The 18964-nt window shown below is 44.4% G+C and overlaps 1 protein-coding gene across 6 annotated transcripts in view; it reads left to right on the forward strand.

Moving 5' to 3' along the window:
* The first annotated feature begins 625 nt into the window (after positions 1-625).
* Positions 626-18964, forward strand: part of LOC115402939 (nectin-4-like) — a 38234-nt gene continuing 19895 nt past the window's right edge. For 2 of the 6 annotated variants that reach the window (XM_030111629.1, XM_030111628.1), the window contains exons 1-4: positions 632-836; positions 1574-1915; positions 2016-2318; positions 3129-3222. In XM_030111629.1, coding sequence (XP_029967489.1) covers positions 701-836; positions 1574-1915; positions 2016-2318; positions 3129-3222 — 875 coding nt within the window. In that variant the 5' untranslated portion in view covers positions 632-700. Of the gene's footprint in view, positions 837-1556; positions 1916-2015; positions 2319-3128; positions 3223-5866; positions 5917-6665; positions 8068-18964 lie in introns of those variants that run through there. The other 4 variants (XM_030111631.1, XM_030111627.1, XM_030111626.1 and 1 more) reach the window with 4 other exon arrangements.

Genomic DNA, 18964 nt, shown 5'->3' on the forward strand with positions numbered 1-18964 from the left:
GTCTTCCCCACAGGCTGTTACCACACCATGCCGTGAGCTGCAGGACGGGGTCTTCTCCCGCAGTGGGAGGCTTATTAAGCCTCCAAACAGGCTGGACCTCTAGGCCATGATGTCTGATGGACTGGACTGTTATAACTTCGTCATGAAGAAAAAAAAAAAGGACAAAAAGGAAAAGTGTTATGTCCACAGTTGTTGCTAGGTTCGACAGAGGCTTTGTGTTGATGTGTATTTGAGATGCACTATTTTCATTGCACTATTCTTATGGGTATTTTTCTGTATTTTGTTCTAATGGCTAATGACACTGAACTGGTTGTGTTCTGCTAAAGAAAGGGAGATATAGGAGGTAATAAGTTGTAGCCAATTGCTCCCTCTGGGGGCACAGATGTGTTAGTGCATTCTGCCTACTCCTGTTTAACTCTCTTCTCAGTTCTGTAATGTACACAGCCGGTGAATACAGACACAGCCCGACTCTGTCAGTTTGCACCCACACCTGTAACAAGTCCCTCCCCCGGAAAGCCGACGTCACGTCAGTTCGACAGACTGGTGTAATGTAATATTGCTTCTGGGGAACAGCGCAGGGGGCGTGTCCCATAGTGAGATACCTCACCCATGTTTCAGAGAACCGGGGTTAACTTCTTAACCTAAAGTTCTAATCCATCTGTGCGCCTGTGTGCCATCTTCACTCTGAGCTCCGGACAGCATGTGGGAAGACAGCGCATCCTTCTCTCCGTCCTTTATGGAGCTTTTCAATCATCACATTCATCTAAATCGTTTTGCTCCGACATGCAGTCTGCTGATGCTGATGTTGGTGCTCTTTTGGAGCGGAAATACAAAAGGTATGGAGCTTTTTCTACCGTGTTTTTCCTGTTAGTTCAGGTCCTACATGCATGAATCTGCAATAAAACTTTTTGCTGTAGTCTGACCAATGCTGCATTTATATGTGCCATACAGGTGTTTTGAATATTTCAAAGTTACTTTAGCCTGAGAAATAGCCAATTTCATCTGGTTGAACTTTTATTTATTTATTTATTTTAACATTGAGGTGACTCAGTATCGCAGAAGTCTTTCCGAATACTGAAAGATTTGCCTTCATTTGTTTTTACAACAATCCTATGAACATGATGGATGACAGGCAGAACACAGGATTGATCTTGTGTTGTTAAAGCACAGAGTTCTCCCAAAATGACCTCAAACGGTTCACATCTAAAGCTGTAGAACTCGTCCACACCGTCCAGTAAAACATTTACTCAGGTCCAATAGGACCTGTGTTTCTGTGTGTGTTTTGTTTTTTTTCATTTTGTGCAGTTTTTATTCACACCATTACTTTTTCTTTGTTGCTGTTGCAAATCACCCTTACTTACAGACTGGTAGAACATGTCTTTGCACTTTCTGTTTGTATGTAATGATTGAACAATGAGCTAATTATTAACCACTTACTGTAATTTGCTTTAATTTATCTTCTATTCTGCAGCATCTTCATGACTTCAACTCCCTCATTGTTCAGGCCCACAGGGTTTTGATTCCTGTATAATTATGTAGTTATGTCTCTGTTTCAGTGATGTTGTTCTTCCAGGTGTCTCAGTGACTGGTGGAGACCTGACCGTGGTGGAGGGACATGATGTTACTTTACCCTGCAAGATGACTGAGCAGGAGAAGACACTCACTCAGATATCATGGAGGAGGAAGACCAGAGGAATGCCTGGAAATCCTTTTTTTTACACCATTTCAGAAGAAAACGGTCAAAGTTTTGTCAATGATCCTGATCCTCGAATCAGTTTCATTGGAAATTTTGCAGAGAGGGATGGAACTCTACAAATATCCAATGTTTCATTAAATGATGAAGGAAGCTACACGTGTATTTTTTCTTTGTTTCCCAGTGGAACTTACAGTACAGAAATACCTCTACGAGTAGAAGGTACATGACATTTAGTATGTGGGGTGCATGAGAGAAAATTGCCGGTCTTGCCTTCTTGCTCGTATTTTCACCTTTCTGTCTACTTTTCATTCTCCTCCAGTCCCTCCAGCTACAAGCCTCAACTCCACCCTTCTTGTTTTGGGAAATGAAGAAGTTCTTCTTGCCACCTGCACAGCTGCTGCCTCCCGGCCCGCTGCGCAGCTGCGGTGGATCATTGGCGCTCTTGGGAAGAATTTAAGGGAAACGACCAGCGTCACGGAGCACGATAATGGAACCACGACCACGGTGTCGTCGCTGTTTGGAGTGCCGAGGAGAGAAATCAGCGGTCATGAAGTGCAGTGTGTGGTCAGCAGCTCGGCCCTGGCAGAAGAACACCGCGAGGCTTTCACCTTACAGGTCTTCTGTAGGTACTTTCCTTCCTCACTTGTTGATGGATGTTCTCATTCCAGTTCTTCCGTTACTTTATCAGTTTTATCAAGATAGTCACACTCATGTAGTCAAGAATGTTTACAGCAGATAGACATGACAGGACGTTTCAAAAGAAAAAAGATTGTGATCAGTGTCAGAGTGACGCAAAGCACAGTTTGGACCATCTGTTTATCTAAATGTCGTTTCAGGCTTTGAATTAATCCTTATTGCTCTGCATGTTTTAATATAGAAAGAATTTGAATATACTTTATTTTGTGAGTGTTTGACTCAGTCATGAAAACCCCAAGATGTCTTCTCTGGTGAAGAAATCCCTTGTATCAGAAAATGACTGACCGGTCCTGGAGGCAACGAGGTCCAGACGGAGGCTCAGAGCTTTTCCTGTTGTTGGTCCTAAGTGTTGGAATGAGCTGCCACAGCCCATCAGACAAACCCCTGAACTCATCTGAAGACACTTTATTACTCCTCGGCTTTTATCCCAGATTCAGACCAGGCTCTTTTTTTTAATGTCGCTATTTTATTGTTTTCATTGTATTTTTATTATTTTATTGTTCACACCTGTGAGCACCAAGTTTTCATCTCTATTTCCTGAGTGTACAGCACTTTGTTGCAGCGGTTTTGTTTTAAATACTTTATAAATAAAGTTGAGGTGAGATAATTAATTTTCAGTCACACCAGAGAAAAGCATCTTGTGGCTGCAGTAACTGTGAAACTATTTCTGTGAATTTCTCTTTAAAGCATGCTTGAGCTGCTGTGAATAACTCTCTCGCTCTTGTCCTGTTTGCAGTTCCCCCCATGAACGTGACCATCGTAGAAACGTCAGACGACACCCTTGAATGTGTTTCTGAGGGAAACCCAGAGCCGAGCGTCAGGTGGACCAGGTACAGCTATCTGAATATCAATCTACACACTTTTAATCAAACTGGACTATTTTTGTTTTAATCTTCAAAATCAGCTGTATTATCAAAGACTTCTTCCACCCTGGCATATCACTTCTTATTTTCTATTTTCTCTCATTTTGTCAGCTGGAGTTGAAAAAAGCTGAAGCAGTTCTCATTTTCTGAAGTGCTGACAATGTTTTTCAGGGTTTCCCCCAGAAAACTTGCTAAGCCTGGTGGTTGGACTGCTAGAGAAGCCCTCCGTGTTTATGAAAAAAAAAAAGTTAAAAGTTGACAGAAATTTTGAAATTATGACTACTTTGTCAGCATTTATTAACATTACTTAAATGCAGAGTCTTACAGAAAGCCACAATCTTAAAATAAAGTTTTAACAAACACAAAAAATAAAATTAAAATAAATATCACCTAAGTTAAATCTTAGTGAATCTTAAAATAAGCCATTGCTGTTCACATTTAAAGGTAAAATAAATTAACAAAAATAAAAAAGTGCAAACATGATCAAGGTGTAAAAACAGGGCACTCAGAGGCTGAAGAGGTCTCTGCTGGACTGTCTGACCTCGTCTACTTTTTGAATGAAAAACTAAAGAAAAATTACTGAAAAATTATTAGATTGCTTACAATTTTAATATTCTTATGTTCTTTAATATTTGTTGTTTCTATGGAGTTCACAGCAGTGCATAAGTCCAGCAGTACCTCCTTCTGTCCAGCAGAGGGCGCAAGGGGGCAAGAAAAGCCTGCGGGCCGCCAGGCCTATAAAGCACTGAGGGAAACCCTGGTGCTTTATTCAACATGTTCGATAGTCTTTCTTCTTGGCTGTCAGAAGAGGCGGATGCTTTTCCTGTTGCTCTCTCTTATGTGTCTCTCTCTCCCTAGTGTTTTTGCTTTGTAAAACTTTGTCTTGTCTGTTTGACTGGAGCAATTGCTTGGCTTTGTTTTTTTCGAACAAATCAACATACCAACCATGGAACTGATCAGCTGGTCTGTCAATGCAGTTGATACGAGCATCTCAACAATGAGTCGAGGTATGCATGCTGGGTGTGTGATTGACGCTTGAGGCAAGTGGAGAGGGGTCATGTGTCTGGCGCCCCTGTCCGTGGAGGACGTGGAAGATGTCTATTTGGATTTATGATGACAGGTCTCCTGCTGATCGGCCTGTGCTGCGGCCTGAGCTTCTGGAGGATGAAGAAGACATAAAAGACGTCTAACGGCACATGGTCTTCAGAAACAAATGGGCAAAAGCTGGCACTGACTGTTTTGGCTAACTCAGTGGAAAGATGGACAATTTGATTTGATTTGTAGTTGAATTAAGATGCAAGTTGGATGTCATCACCGAGAGAGTTAATGCAGCTGCTGTCTGAGAAGTTGAGAACCAAGCAGAAGAAGGTCAAACGGCTCCTTCCACATCAAAATATAACAAATGATTGCATTCTGGCACCACTTGGAATTCATAACAACCCCCTGGAAGATTCAATGCCAAAAGATCGCTTATCTATTCACCTTATTCAGGAAGTGCTGCTGGGCGGCGCCGTTTTTGAGAGCAACTTCCGGTTGACCGTCGGAGTCAACATTGAGTCCTCTCGCTACTTTAGCTACTTTAACTGTTCTTTTTAGCGATTTTAACGTGTTTGACATTAAATGCGCTGTCCGTGGGTGCCACAACAACTGGGGAAAGATGAAGCTTTCTCTCTCAGAATTGTTTAGAGCATGGAAAGGCTCAATCTGAATGTTGCGGACCAGCTTTTAAAGGAGTCATATTATGCAAAATTCACTTTGAAAAGGTGTCTTTACAGTCATATTGCCTCCCAGAGTCTCTGTATGATCCCCCAGAAGTGAAAAATTCAGTCACCTCCCTCAATTGCGCACTCCACTTTTAAGAAAATATACACTCAAACACGCGGTTCTGAAATCTCCCTCTTTCTGACGTCATGAAGAGGAACACCACTCTGCCCCTGGAAGAGGATCAAGCCTTTGGGGGGGCCCCTGGATAGGTCGCTCATTTCGGCTGTATTTTTTCATCCATCGCCAGTGTTATAAAGTCAGCTCATCCACCGTCTTCAGGTGGGTAGACTAGCTGACAGTTTTTGCTAACTTAGCCACAATTAGCTTGGATGGAAACGTTACGGAGCTCCTCTCCCCAGCAGAGAGGGACTTTGGCTCGGCCTCGGCTGTCACAGCGCCTGGGTGCCTGACTTCCAGGGGCCGAGTTGGGGCCGATTGGGTAAACAGCCCGGAGGTGCTCGGAGCTCCGCAAGTCCTGCAGCTGGCGGAGACGCACGGCTGGGCCGCTCCTGGATGTCTCCCCTCGCTGGGAGGCTGCGAAGCTCCGGTATCGTGTTATATTTGTGCCACAATTCCGACGCGAGCAAAAGATGAACTAAGCAAGCGCACCTACAATTTTGTGCGCTTGCTCGACCCACCTCTCTCTCGCTCTCTCAATCTGCCTTCTGCGCTTGCTCGATGAGCCCTGTGCGCTCGCTCCATGGTGTGCAGTGTTAGAATTCTGCCACGCTGATTGGTTGCTGTGGCTCCAATCAGACTTTAGCATTCTGGAAGTACATCTAGATCTAGAACCAACGAAGAAGAAGAGAACGTAAACAAACAGCAAACCTTTTGATTTCGACAACAGACAACAGCATAGCTTCGGAGCAAGACCAAAGTTTACCACCACAGCCACAAGTAAGTAGTTTGTTTCATTATATTATTACGCTACCACATTGTGATAAACTTAATCAAATTGCGGGTTTTTTGTAAGCTTGTGTGTCTTTAAATTTTGAATTACATTAGCTGTCCAATGCTAAGTTAGCCTGTCCATGTCAACGAGACAAACACATGCCAACACGTTTATAATGTAAAGTAAAGTAAGTAAATCTGTCCCAAAATAACAAATCAACTCCCAAAGCATCATATAAATTGTTTGGTATTGTCAGGATAAAATTCAGCAATCAGCATTTCTTAGTCTTCAAGGTTTGGAGCAATTCTGTGAGTGTGTGTGGATATAGCCTTTATTATCTCAACATGGTGAAATTTACCATTACAGAGGCTCAAAGAACACACAGGGACAAAACAGTAAGGAAATGTGTAAATAAGGAATAAGAATAAGTAATAGTGCAAATCTTAATAAGAATAATAATAGAATAATATGATATTGATGTCAAAGGAGGAAAGACCTAACTTTAAATACAACATAAATCTAAAACATAGCTGGAGCTTTAATATATATACTAATATGTACAGTATGTTTTAGTGCAACAGAATGTGTGTATGATGAAGTGACTATGATTTATTATGGGAGTTAAAAAGTGACCATGATTGCAGGACAGTATGTCCAGGGTTATTGCTCATATTCAATATGGTAGAGTCTATGTAAATTGTAGTTAATGTGCTTTGTGAGATAGATTTTTTTTTTTTTAATCTTTCCACTACAGGACATCCATCAGACCTGTTTCCCCCAGACACACCAGACTGGTTGCCGTTAGTGGATCTGGGCCACAACAAGGTCCCAGCACCACCTCCAGCAGCCCAGGCCCGTGATGAACATGCTAGAAGCCGCAACAAGAGGAGGAAAGATTCAGAAGCTGCTCAGAGTTTGGTGGCTTTACAGACCATGTCATGAAGTGACTGTGTGACCAGTGGTTGTGAACCAGTGGAGGAGCAGACCTACATGCTGCAGCCAGAAGAGGAGGGAACTGATCAGGAGTGTCAGGCTGATCTCACTGGCATCCTGATCACTGGCATGCAGGATGAGATCAACTGTCTCACTGCAGAGAATTTGGAATTAAAAAACAAACTGACAGCTGCTGAAATTGGAGAAGAAACATTGAAAGATGATGACGAGAAGGTTCGTTTTTATACAGGGCTACCAGTGCCATATTATGCCATATTGATGATGATGATGATGACAAAATTGTGCATCTGTGCTGTGCACTGACAAACATCGTGACACCGTTGTGCCTTTTGACTGAACTGTAAATGTTTGTGTGCAGTATTAAAGAACAACTGTATTCTTTTTCATGAAAACTTATGACTCCATGCTGCTGCTTTTTATGTTTTGTCTTAACATGTTTCACATGACTTGTATTTGAACTGCCAAATAAAAATATGCCTTACCTTTTAATCGGTTACCAATTGAATGATAAATGCAAAGAAACAATTCCACTCGAAAAACAGCTTTATTTGGTATCAGCATGCCTGCAGATTCACGGACAATTAAGAGGTAAGAACCAATTACACTGGACACATATATTGTAGGTTCCTGAATAATGAAGCCTAAGCTTGACACTCCTATCTTCTCCTGAAATCCACACGTGAAATACAAAAAACTCCTCAGAATCCTCTCGATTCACTCAAACTGTTTAGTTAAACTTCAAAGTCGTGTGACAAAAACATAATGTCCAGGAAATTAAATGAAATAACAAAGCAAAGGCAATATCCAGAGATACAAAGAAAAAGAGAAAGAGAGGTAAAAAAAAAACCCCAAAAAACTGTGGCTCCACTCCACTTGCCCAACTATCTGTCTGATGCAGGACAGCCACACGCAAAACGAAACTTAATTTTTTTAACAGGCAATTAAATATGCAAACTTCCAGAAAACCTCAGTTTACTCCACAACACTCAAAAAAGCTTATCCATATTGTGGTGAAACGCGATCACGGGCTTCCGTAGTCGCGTGAGTGTGACGTCACCCATGTACCGAGCCGCCGTTGTGGACACATTCGAGAGTCATTGTGAGTTCAATAAATGGCACTGAATGCCGCAGCCGATCAACTGAGTCCTCATTTCCACGCACATGAGTAAAACTCATGACATGGTGTCAGAAGTGGCCGACAGGAAGCCTACGGAGTAAGAATGGCAAAGTTCGGACCGCCAGAACTGTTCGACTTCACCCGCCCAGCTGAATGGCCGATGTGGCGCCGCCGGTTCGACCGTTTCAGGATTGCGTCGAAGCTGGACAAGGACAGCGGGGAGGTGCAAGTAAATACGCTGCTGTATGCCCTGGGCAGAGATGCGGAGGCTGTCTATGAGTCGTTTGTGTACGACGAGGAACAGGCGGAGGACAACGCTCACCCGGAGCTCGACTACAAAACGGTAATGGAGAAGTTTACCAATCATTTCGTGCCGAAGAGAAACGTTATACACGAAAGAGCTTGTTTCCATAAGAGAATTCAGAAGCCAGGACAGTCCGTGGAAGCTTTTGTCAGAGGACTATACGAGTTGGCACAGTATTGTGAATTTGGAGAAATTAAAGAGGAACAGATCAGAGACCGGATTGTTATCGGCATATCAGACAGTGAAGTTTCACAAAAACTACAGCTGGAGCAGGACCTCACGCTGGATAGAGCCATCCAGATAGCACGCCAGAGCGAACAAATAAAGCAGCAAAATGTGAGCCTGCGAGCAGAGTGTAATGTGGATGCTCTCAGACAAGGAGGACGCCAGTTTCGAGCCAAAAGGAGCGACAATGAAGGAAGATGGCGGAGACAGCAAGTGCTCGGTGAGTCAAAACCTGGCGACACTTGTACACGTTGCAACAGACAACATGGGAAAACACAGCCCTGCCCAGCTAGGAATAAGAAGTGCAGAAAGTGTGGTAAAATGGGACATTTTGAAGCGGCCTGTAAAACCAAAATGTTGAAAGAAGTGACTGTGGCCTCTGATGAGACAATGAATGAAGACGATGTGTTCTTTCTGGGAGCAGTCACTGAACCTGGGGCAGCCATCATTAAGCAGCCAGATTCAGAAGATGAATGGCTAGTGGAGTTACCTGTTAATGGCTGTGTCGTTGAGTTTAAGATAGACACGGGGGCCGACATCACCGTAATGTCACAGACAACATTCCACAAACTGCCACTGAGCCCAAAATTAATCAAAGCACAAAAAACTCAGCTGATCACAAGTCCCGGGGGTGAGGTGCAGTGTGTGGGCAAATTCCTGGCCACAACCCAGTTTAAAGGACAGAAATACAAGTACTGGGTCACCGTAATAAGAGGGCCATATGCTCACAACCTCCTAGGTGGGAGTGTTGCTACAAAGATGGGGCTCGTCAAGCGCATTGAGAACATAGACATGGGCATGCTGGACAATGTGTTTGGGGACATCGGTCTGCTTAAGTGTGAACCAGTGAAAATCGAACTTAAAGCAGACGCAGAGCCGTATGTACTGACTACGCCTCGCCGCATCTCTTTTCCACTCCTGTCAAAAGTTGAGGCTGAGTTGAAACGTATGCTGAACATGGGCATAATTGAAGAGGTCACCGAGCCCACTGATTGGTGTGCCCCGATGGTTCCGGTGGAAAAGAGAAACAGGGAACAAGTGAGAGTATGTGTGGATTTGAAGCGCCTCAACAAGGCAGTGAAACGCGAGCACTACATTTTGCCTACGCTGGAGGACATCGCTCCAAAGCTGAGGGGTGCAAAAGTTTTCTCCACACTTGACGCTTCTTGCGGATTTTGGCAGATCCCGTTGGACACTAGCAGTCAAAAGCTAACGACGTTCATAACACCCCTTGGGAGGTTCTGTTTCCGACGTCTGCCCTTCGGGATCACGTCCGCTCCAGAGATTTTCCAAAGACAAATGTCTGCCTTGTTGAAAGATCATGAAGGGGTCGTTGTGGTCATGGACGACATACTGGTCTTTGGGGCAACAAAAAAAGAGCATGACAGCCGTCTCAACGCCGTGCTGAGGACCATCAAAGACAGTGGCCTGAAGCTGAACAGAGCGAAGTGCCATTTCAGCAAGTCAGAAATACAATACTTCGGTCACATTATCAGTGCAGAGGGCATGAGACCAGACCCGGCTAAAGTGAAAGCCATCACAAACATGCCAAGTCCGACCAATGTGGAGGAATTACGTCAGGTCCTGGGTCTGATCAACTACGTGGGGAGGTTCCTGCCAGGTCTCTCCACAACGCTGCATCCAATCACCAGTCTGCTGCGGAGAGAGAGTGAGTGGATATGGAGTGATGCGCAGGAGCAGGCGTTTTCAGCCGTCAAAGCTATGCTCGTGTCAGCACCATCACTGGCTTATTACGATGTTAACCTGAAAACTGTCGTCAGTGCTGATGCTAGTAGTTACGGCTTAGGAGCTGCTCTCCTCCAAGAACATGAAGATGGACTAAGGCCAGTGGCATTCTGCTCCCGCACGTTGACAGACTCAGAGCAGCGATACTCCCAGATTGAGAAGGAGTGTCTAGCAGGCGTTTGGGCATGTGAGCGCTTTGCACGCTACGTGCAGGGCATGGGAAGCTTTCGCCTACAGACAGACCACAAACCACTTGTACCGCTCATAAACACGTACGACCTTGACAAAGCACCTCCCAGGTGCCAGAGACTCCTCATGAGACTTTTGAGGTTTCATGTGGTTGCTGAACATGTTCCAGGCAAGCAACTGGTCATTGCCGATGTACTCTCCAGGAGCCCGCTAACTGATGTATGCGATGACAGCACAGAACAAGTGGTACAAGCATACATCGAATCCATTGTATCAAACGCACCTGTTATGCCACGGAAGCTGAGTGAAATTCGTGCAGCCACGCAGCAGGACAAAGAGCTGCAGAGTGTAGTGAAGTTCATCACAAATGGCTGGCCACACAAAACAACGCTGTCTCCATCTCTCCACGGATACTACGCAGCGAGAGCACATCTTTCAGAAAGTGACGGCTTTGTGCTATACCAGGACCGGCTGGTCATTCCGGTGGCACTAAGGGCCGATGTGCTGAAGCAACTACACCACGGGCACCAAGGTCTCACGCGGTGCCGAGCACGTGCCAAGATGTCAGTGTGGTGGCCGTGCATTGGTGCCCAGGTCACACAGACAGTTTCAACATGCAAATTCTGCATTGCAAACAAACCAACCCAAAGACGTGAACCTCTCCTAACCACTCCTCTTCCAGCAGGTCCCTGGCAGCGGATAGCTGCAGACTTGTGTGAGTATGGGAGGGATCAATACCTCGTTGTGACAGATTATTATTCGAGGGACATTGAGATCGCCCACCTGTCGTCATCTGCGAGCCGTCAAGTCATCGACAAGCTCAAGAGCATGTTCGTGAGGTGGGGCATCCCGACGGAGCTGGTGAGTGACAATGCCACACAGTTCTCTTCTACGGAGTTTCAGGATTTCAGCCGGGAGAATGGGTTTCTGCACACAACCTCTAGCCCACATTATCCTCAGGCTAACGGTGCTGTGAAGCGTGCCGTCCAAACAGCGAAGCACATCCTGAAACAGCCTGACCCACATCTCGCTCTCATGAGCTACAGAGCGACCCCCAGTGCTGCAACGGGGGCAAGCCCAGCCGTGCTCATGACTGGGAGGGAGATTCGAACTACGGTTCCTACGCTGGAGCACAAACTCCATGATGCTCCTGTTGACAGACATGTGGTTCAGCAGAACGACAGCCAGGCCAAGTCGGTTTACCGGTTTTTCTACGATCGTCGTCATTCTGCACGACCGCTTCCTGTCCTACAACCTGGGCAGGATGTCAGAGTGAAACTGGATGGGGAGAAAGGTTGGAGAACACCTGCCAAAGTCATCAGCAAGTGCACAGAGCCACGATCCTACATGGTGGAGACAGACAATGGAGCTGTTCTGCGGCGCAATAGGAGGCATCTGCAGGCCGTTCCACAGCTCAGGGACCCACCTGAGCAACAACAGCAGTTGCAGCCGTCCGGATCCCTTGCTCAGCAGCCCAGCGATACTCTACCTGTGGGCAGTCCAAGTCGCACAGACAGTGCCCCTGTCCAAGGACATTCTGATCCAGCTGTTAAGTGCACACCTCAACCTTCAACCCCACGCGGAGGCATGCAGGTGACATCCAGAGGTCGAGTGGTCAGAGTTCCAATAAGGTTTAGAGACAAAAACCTTTAAGAGTGTTTACCTCTGTCCTATGTTTATAGTTTGACTGTGTGAGTTGAGAATAATAACTTTGGTTATTGTGACAATTACACCTATGTAGTTCTTTAGGTTAAAAAAAAAAAAAAAAAGAAATTTGAGTGTGCAAAATGTTATGTGTTGGCATTAATGTGATTTTCAGTGGATGTTCAAAACTAATCTTCATTGTATGTTTGCACTGTTAATCCCAAGACTGCAAAGGACTTTGGAGCAGTTACGATTATAGGAACAGCATCTATCGAGGGCAGAATAATCCCTACGATGCTGTGGACTGAGGGCAGTCTACCCCAACGTCCTAGTTGTGAATGTTATGTTTTATGCATTCATGTATGTGCTCAAAGATTATTTGTAAATGTGTGTTTATTCTCTCAAGAAGGGGAGATGTGGTGAAACGCGATCACGGGCTTCCGTAGTCGCGTGAGTGTGACGTCACCCGTGTACCGAGCCGCCGTTGTGGACACGTTCGAGAGTCATTGTGAGTTCAATAAATGGCACTGAATGCCGCAGCCGATCAACTGAGTCCTCATTTCCACGCACATGAGTAAAACTCATGACACATATGGATTTTTAACCTTAACTTATCTATACACATATTTTCAACAGTAATTAACCACAACATGAACTGTACCTAATCATCTGTGTATATTTTAACCTGTAAATAATCACTTTGAATCTCTGCATTACGCGCAGGGCCCGGTGCGCCGGCGCGTTATCGTGGTGCAGCCACCACTCGCCATCCCACCAAAGCTCCGGACGCTTCTGCCTCACTGCTTCTCGGAGCCACCTCAGAACTTGGATGTAGTGGTCCTGGTTAACAGACTGCCAGGCGACACAGACTCGCTGTGGACTACCCCTTTCTCATCGAAAAAGCAGATCAGCATGGCTTTTACAGCTGACCGGGACTGGCGCGCTTTTTTCGGCCGAGGGGAGTCCGGGTGTCGCCACTGGCTCGACTGCTGCTTCGTCTTGGGATCGTAGGCGTGACACCAGGATCCTCTTCAGTGTGCTGGAGGATTTCCCGGCACACATCCACGCGGGCCGCCTTCTGCTCCGGAGTGAGGACGCGCGGAACCATCTTCGCTGCGACCCACCATAAGCCCAAATCCTGGGACAGGATCTCCTGACAGGAACTCCACAGAACCCCCGTCAAGGTGGACACCTCCCCGATCGTCCTTCGCCTGTCAGCCAGGACCACGGCTTCCACCTCGCGGATCTTTTCCTGCGTGCGTGAGGATGCGGGTTGCCCGGAGCGGGGCTGGTCTTCCATGGACATTTCGCCCCTTTTAAAGCGCCCATACCATTCAAAAACCTGCGTCCTCCCCAGGGCATCATCTTCATATGCCTCCTGGACCGTGGTGAGTGTTTGAGGCTGTTTTTCCGAGCAAAAAACAAAATCTGATGCTTGCGCAGTGATCGCGTTTAGTGATGTGTTCCGCTGTTTTGTGGTTTTCTGAAGAAGGGGGTCCTGCTGTGTTGACGTCAGCGCGGTTTGTGCTTTCCCTGTCTAACTTTGTGAGACGATAATTTGCAGAGATCTGCACAAGAACATGCTGTAGCGAGATTGAACAACCAGAAATATGAAATCATTCTTGTTTTAATTTTATAAACACAGTCCGGTTTCTTTCCAGCACCCCTTCGTATTTACTACCACAACTTGAGTCTCATGTCAGTAGGTGCGTTCACGATGGCAAAGCCAGAGGCAGACGGAGCTAGACGAAGTAGACGGCGCAGCCGTGGGGCGGAGTTATAAGTCTGCCTCCAACTCGGACAACCCTATGTTCTCCCATGTTTGTGTTTGTCATGACTCCCACAGTGGGGGGTGTTTACAGCCCCCCCCCCCCCCCCCCGCTGTCAGAGGGGTAACTTTTTTTTTTCTTATTAAAAACAAAAGAATTCATAATTTCTTTCGTGTGTCACATTGTGTTAATTCATATTCAGTTAACTGAAATAAAAAAAATTAAAAAAAACAAAATAATTTTAAGTTACATGTGACACGTGCGTGCTGCTGCAAGTGTGGACCGGCGTCAAGGGGGGGCAGACTGCCTCGCCCCCTCAGTCAAAATATAGTATTTCATTAAAAACATTAAGTTTTCAGTCTATTATGTCCTTAAAAAACAACAGAAAACTCTGCTGGCTTGCTCAGATCAATGTGAAGTGTTGTGCTATTCAAAAGTCAAAAAAAGAGGAGACTCCAGCTCTGCTAAAGGTGAGAGCTGGTTATTTTATCATTTGTTTTTTTTTTTTTTTTTTTTTTTTTTTACTATTTGTGCTTTTTAGCAGTGTGGTTAATGATCATACGTTGTTGGACATGGTAGAACAGTGCCTCTGATCTGTGGGTTCCGTTTTTGTGCTGCTGCGTTACTTTTTCGGCACCTATGCCGCCCCTCCCAACCCCCCTCTACACTGGGCTGGAGCCGGGACTGGGTGTTTATTTATGCAAATAAAGCGTGTTGTCATCAAACTGATGACGAGTGGGCTCGGGTCCAATCCCCTGCCTGTATGAACCAGAGAGGTGGGCCAGGTAGCCGTGGTGAGTTGCTCTGGAGCAGCTCACCGCGGCTACCTCTGTGACCGATCTCGTTTGGGTCTCGCCAGTTTTCGATGCCCTCCGTAGGTCCTACGTGTCAGTGACGCCGGGCCAAATCTGGGCGGGGCGGCTCAAAAGTCTCAAAAGTCTGCCTCTGGCTTTCTCATGTCGAACGCACCTATTCTTCGTTGGTTCTAGACGTACTTCCGGAATGCTAAAATCTGATTGGAGCCCCAGCAACCAATCTGCATGGCAGAATTCTAACATTGCACACTGTGGAGCGAGCGCACAGGGCTCGTCGAGCAAGTTCCGGTGTAACTTCCTGTAAGGTGCTTTCTCAACGACAGCGAATTTACGAGGCGGGCGTGGCCAGATGCGTTCAAGTTCATCACGGAAAGTAGGCTGTCAAAAACAGGCTGTTCTGAAGAGGGCTCCTCAGTAGGGGTGTGCCATCTAAGGCACCTCACGATTCAATTCGATTACGATTCAGGGTGCTACGATTCGATTATTCAACGATTATCACGATATTAATGATAAAAACGATTATCATGATTTTTTGTGCATTTTTTTCCCCATCACTTAGTGCCCACTTCATACTTTGAAACAATGTACAGCTGTTTCTGCAACAATGTTTCTGCAGATATGTCATATATGCAGATATATGTTCAATTTGAATTTACTACTTGGCGTGCAGCATATCTAGACACCTACATCTAGATATCTATGTCTGTATGTCTAGGCGGTAGTGTGACGTCAGCGGGAGCTACGGGAGCTGCAGTGTTGTGTGCGTGTTTTTTCGACTGCTGATGCTAACGCATGTTTCTGATCCTTGCTCTTGGAATAAACATCGTCATGCTGCCAAACGCCTCTGGACTTCTTTCAGGCATATTACAGAGATAAATGTTTTGGTTGTTTTGTTTACCTCTGACCTGAAAGCTTTGTTTACGGCGCTGCGCCATGCGCAGTACGGCTCATTGTTTCCGGGGCTACATGAGGCTACACGGTGCTTTTTGTTCCAGTGTAGCGTAAAATGGACGAATATCTATTGGATGAATATGTTGTGGACGAGAACTTTGAATGATTTTCTCTTTAGCAAAAGCAGCGTTGGCATTTAGCACTAGCTTTTAATCCAGAAGAATGAATCTCACACTCTGTTACTGTAGCTAAAGAGCTAGCTGTCGCCATATTAACCGGTCCGTCACTACAGATGTCCGGGTGGTGCGCAGGAACAATACTTTGATTCCGCAAGTGGCGTCCGTGCTCCTGGCGTCTAGTTATTATGAAAAATAATCGATTTTAAATATTTATGAATCGTAATCGAATCATTATGTGTCGCATCACGATTAATCTAATAATCGATGTATCAGCACACCTCTACTCCTCAGAGCCACTTTTTAGACCGCTCAAACTCCGAGCATAGGATGAATTTGGGGCAAACAAACTTATTTACTATGTTTTTGGGCGTCCGTGACCTATATGACGTGACTGAAAAATAGCATAATAGGTCCACTTTAAGATGTTCAAATTTGAAAACTGTCTTTTTCCTTTTTCCTTTTTCTTTTTTGAAAATGAAACTGAAACTTAAAGGCGCTATCCGTGATTTTAATTTAACCAGGATGAGAAAAATGCTTTTTACATCATGTACTACAAAATCCATGCTACATTTCTGCGAAAAAAAAAATCACACATTGATCAGTTTTGGATATCTGGCCCCACAAAGCGCTGCATGAGGATTTAGCGTGACGACCTCTCTGCTCCACTGCCAAGCAGCAGCAGCAGTGGGAGCGGGTGCGGAGTGAGGCCGTCTTCACCGCGTGCACAACACAGGGAAAGTGGTTATAACTCCACTTGCTGTTACAAATTCATTTTTGCAAGCTACTTTCTGCATTGAACATGTAGTGACAAGGTAAAATATGGTTTACCTGAGACGAAGTGGCCATTTATTTTGAACAAAAAAGAGTCGAAGTGGCTTCTGCTGTGTTTCCTCTGGAGGATTGTGCACGCGTACGGGATGTGCATATAGCGTCGTGCACGCTGAGTGGGAGCAGAGCGGAGGGGGGAGTGGGAGGGTTTTCTCAACGTGAGGAACCAGTCAGAGAGCTCAGGGGCGGAGCCAACATTTCAAACTGAAGTCAGGGCTCAAAAATGTGCAGAATCAGGATAGCTCCTTTAAGCTGAAACGGTCGAGGAGACGTGCCTCTGACTGTGTCTGACTATGCTGGAAGCCCTGTTTTCTCCCAGCCATTCCAGTGAACGACACAGTGTTCAACACCATCCGAGCTGCATCGAACACTCTTACGCTCTGACCATCTCTGTCTCGTCTACACTGGTCTTCCTTTTGGACACTTTTAACTTTTTGGCAGATCAACTAACAAAAGACCACGTCAGCATCTTCCAGCTTGATGTCCGAGACCAGATCCTGATGACACAAGGCCTGAGAGTATGTGCAGCTCTGTCCAATCTATGGGGAGAAATTATCCATGAAAATTAAAAAGGTGACTAGCTTGAAAGTAAGGTGTGGGCGGGTGTGTGTTTGTGTTGTGTACTTTTTATAAACTATTCTGATATCTGTACACTATAAATTGCATTCAAAAGTTTGGTATGGTAATTCCTGCTGTGAAGGACTGTTGTGTTTGAGCTGTAGCATTTTCTTTTAGTATCATGATGCTGCACCACCTGCTTCACTGTCTTCAGAGTGATTGTGGTTTGAATTCTGTGTTTGGATTGTCTGACAAACTGTCCACAACCTTTCGACCCAAAAAGGACAGTTTTGATTTCACTAATTCACAATACGTTCCTAGATTTCTCGATAGTCCACTGGATGTTTTTTTTGGTAAACTGTATTCTCTTTTGCAAACATCTGTTTTTCAACAGTGGGACTTTCTTCTCGCCCATAATTTAACTTCACACAGGCTTTTCTAATTGCCACATTATCAAAAGTTAATCCAGAGTGTCTGTGATGATCCTGGAGCTGATCATTGGTTCAGTCTTTTTCTTTCTGCCTCTTTTTTGATCCATTTGGATGGTAATCTTCAGTTTTCTTCCATTTTTTCTCTGGTTTTGCTTCCCATTTTATATGGCTGGAGTTTATTTTAGCTGAGCAGTTCATCATTTTCTGCACTTTTTGTGTTTTTCCTTTATAAATCTTCATTTTAATTTCATTATGCCTAGAATTTCGGGCACTGCTATTTTTTTTATCTCAGATTTTCAGGATGATTGGTAAAACTTTATATTACCTGATAGTACTTATGAACTGTCACATACTTTTCTGTTTACCTTCTACTTAAAGTGAAAAAAATAAACCTATACTTTAATCAGATATGCAAAGGTGGTACAATTAAGTTATATGTTTCAGGCAGTAGTATTTAATACAAATTACTTTAATTTTTATGGAGTACCTAGTAAAATATGACACATTACAGTTTTGAAGTAACTCGCCCAACAATGCAGCATAATAATTTGGCACGTGTTCAGCCACACTTTCTTTATTTAGCAGTAACTCATCAACTCAAACACATATTATAAGACATTCAATTTTACACTGCGTGGATTGTAAAAGAAGGAAAATTAGTTTTATTTGTCATGTATAACTTTTGTTAACAAACAAAATGTTTATTCTGTCAAGCTGTATATGTCCTTTGATATTTAAAACTGCACCATCTAATGGACTGTTCAAGAATTGTCAATTCAGTAAAGTATCACTGCTTTCTGACAGTTTTGTGATCTTTCAATAATTCATTAATACACTACTACGTTATGACAGGAAACAATTGACAACAAGGAACAGAGCACATTTAAATCAATAGCTTAGCTTTAAATTTCAGAAACAGAACTAGACTCATAAAAAGGCTTTCATTTGAAGTACTATTTTTTTTTTTATCACATTTCATTAAACTATAAACAATTTCAAGCACAAGTACCTTCCATTTGTAAAAGGGACTGAAACAACTGATTAAATTAAATCCAGTCTATGGAAGTATTTATGATTAATTGTGGAAAATACACTCACTCTTAATCATACTATCAGCTGAAACGAGGCTTATATCCTAAACTTTGGGAGGAGGAGGAGCCATTAAAGAAAATCCTCTATACCTGACAAAACAAAAAGTATGTCTATTTCCGTTCTTGATGTGACAAAACAGCGCCGACTTTACCACCTTGCAAATATTGATAGGCTTCAGTGTTCTAATAATTCCTCATAGTCGAGCCATCCACGCCAAGAGACAACACGAAATGGGCTATATGCACAGCTCCATTACTTCCTGAAGTTCAGACAGCACCTTTATTTCCTGTGTTTCATGACAGGATGAACTG

This window comes from Salarias fasciatus, chromosome 16 (genome assembly GCF_902148845.1).
Source record: "Salarias fasciatus chromosome 16, fSalaFa1.1, whole genome shotgun sequence".
NCBI classification, from domain to species: domain Eukaryota; kingdom Metazoa; phylum Chordata; class Actinopteri; order Blenniiformes; family Blenniidae; genus Salarias; species Salarias fasciatus.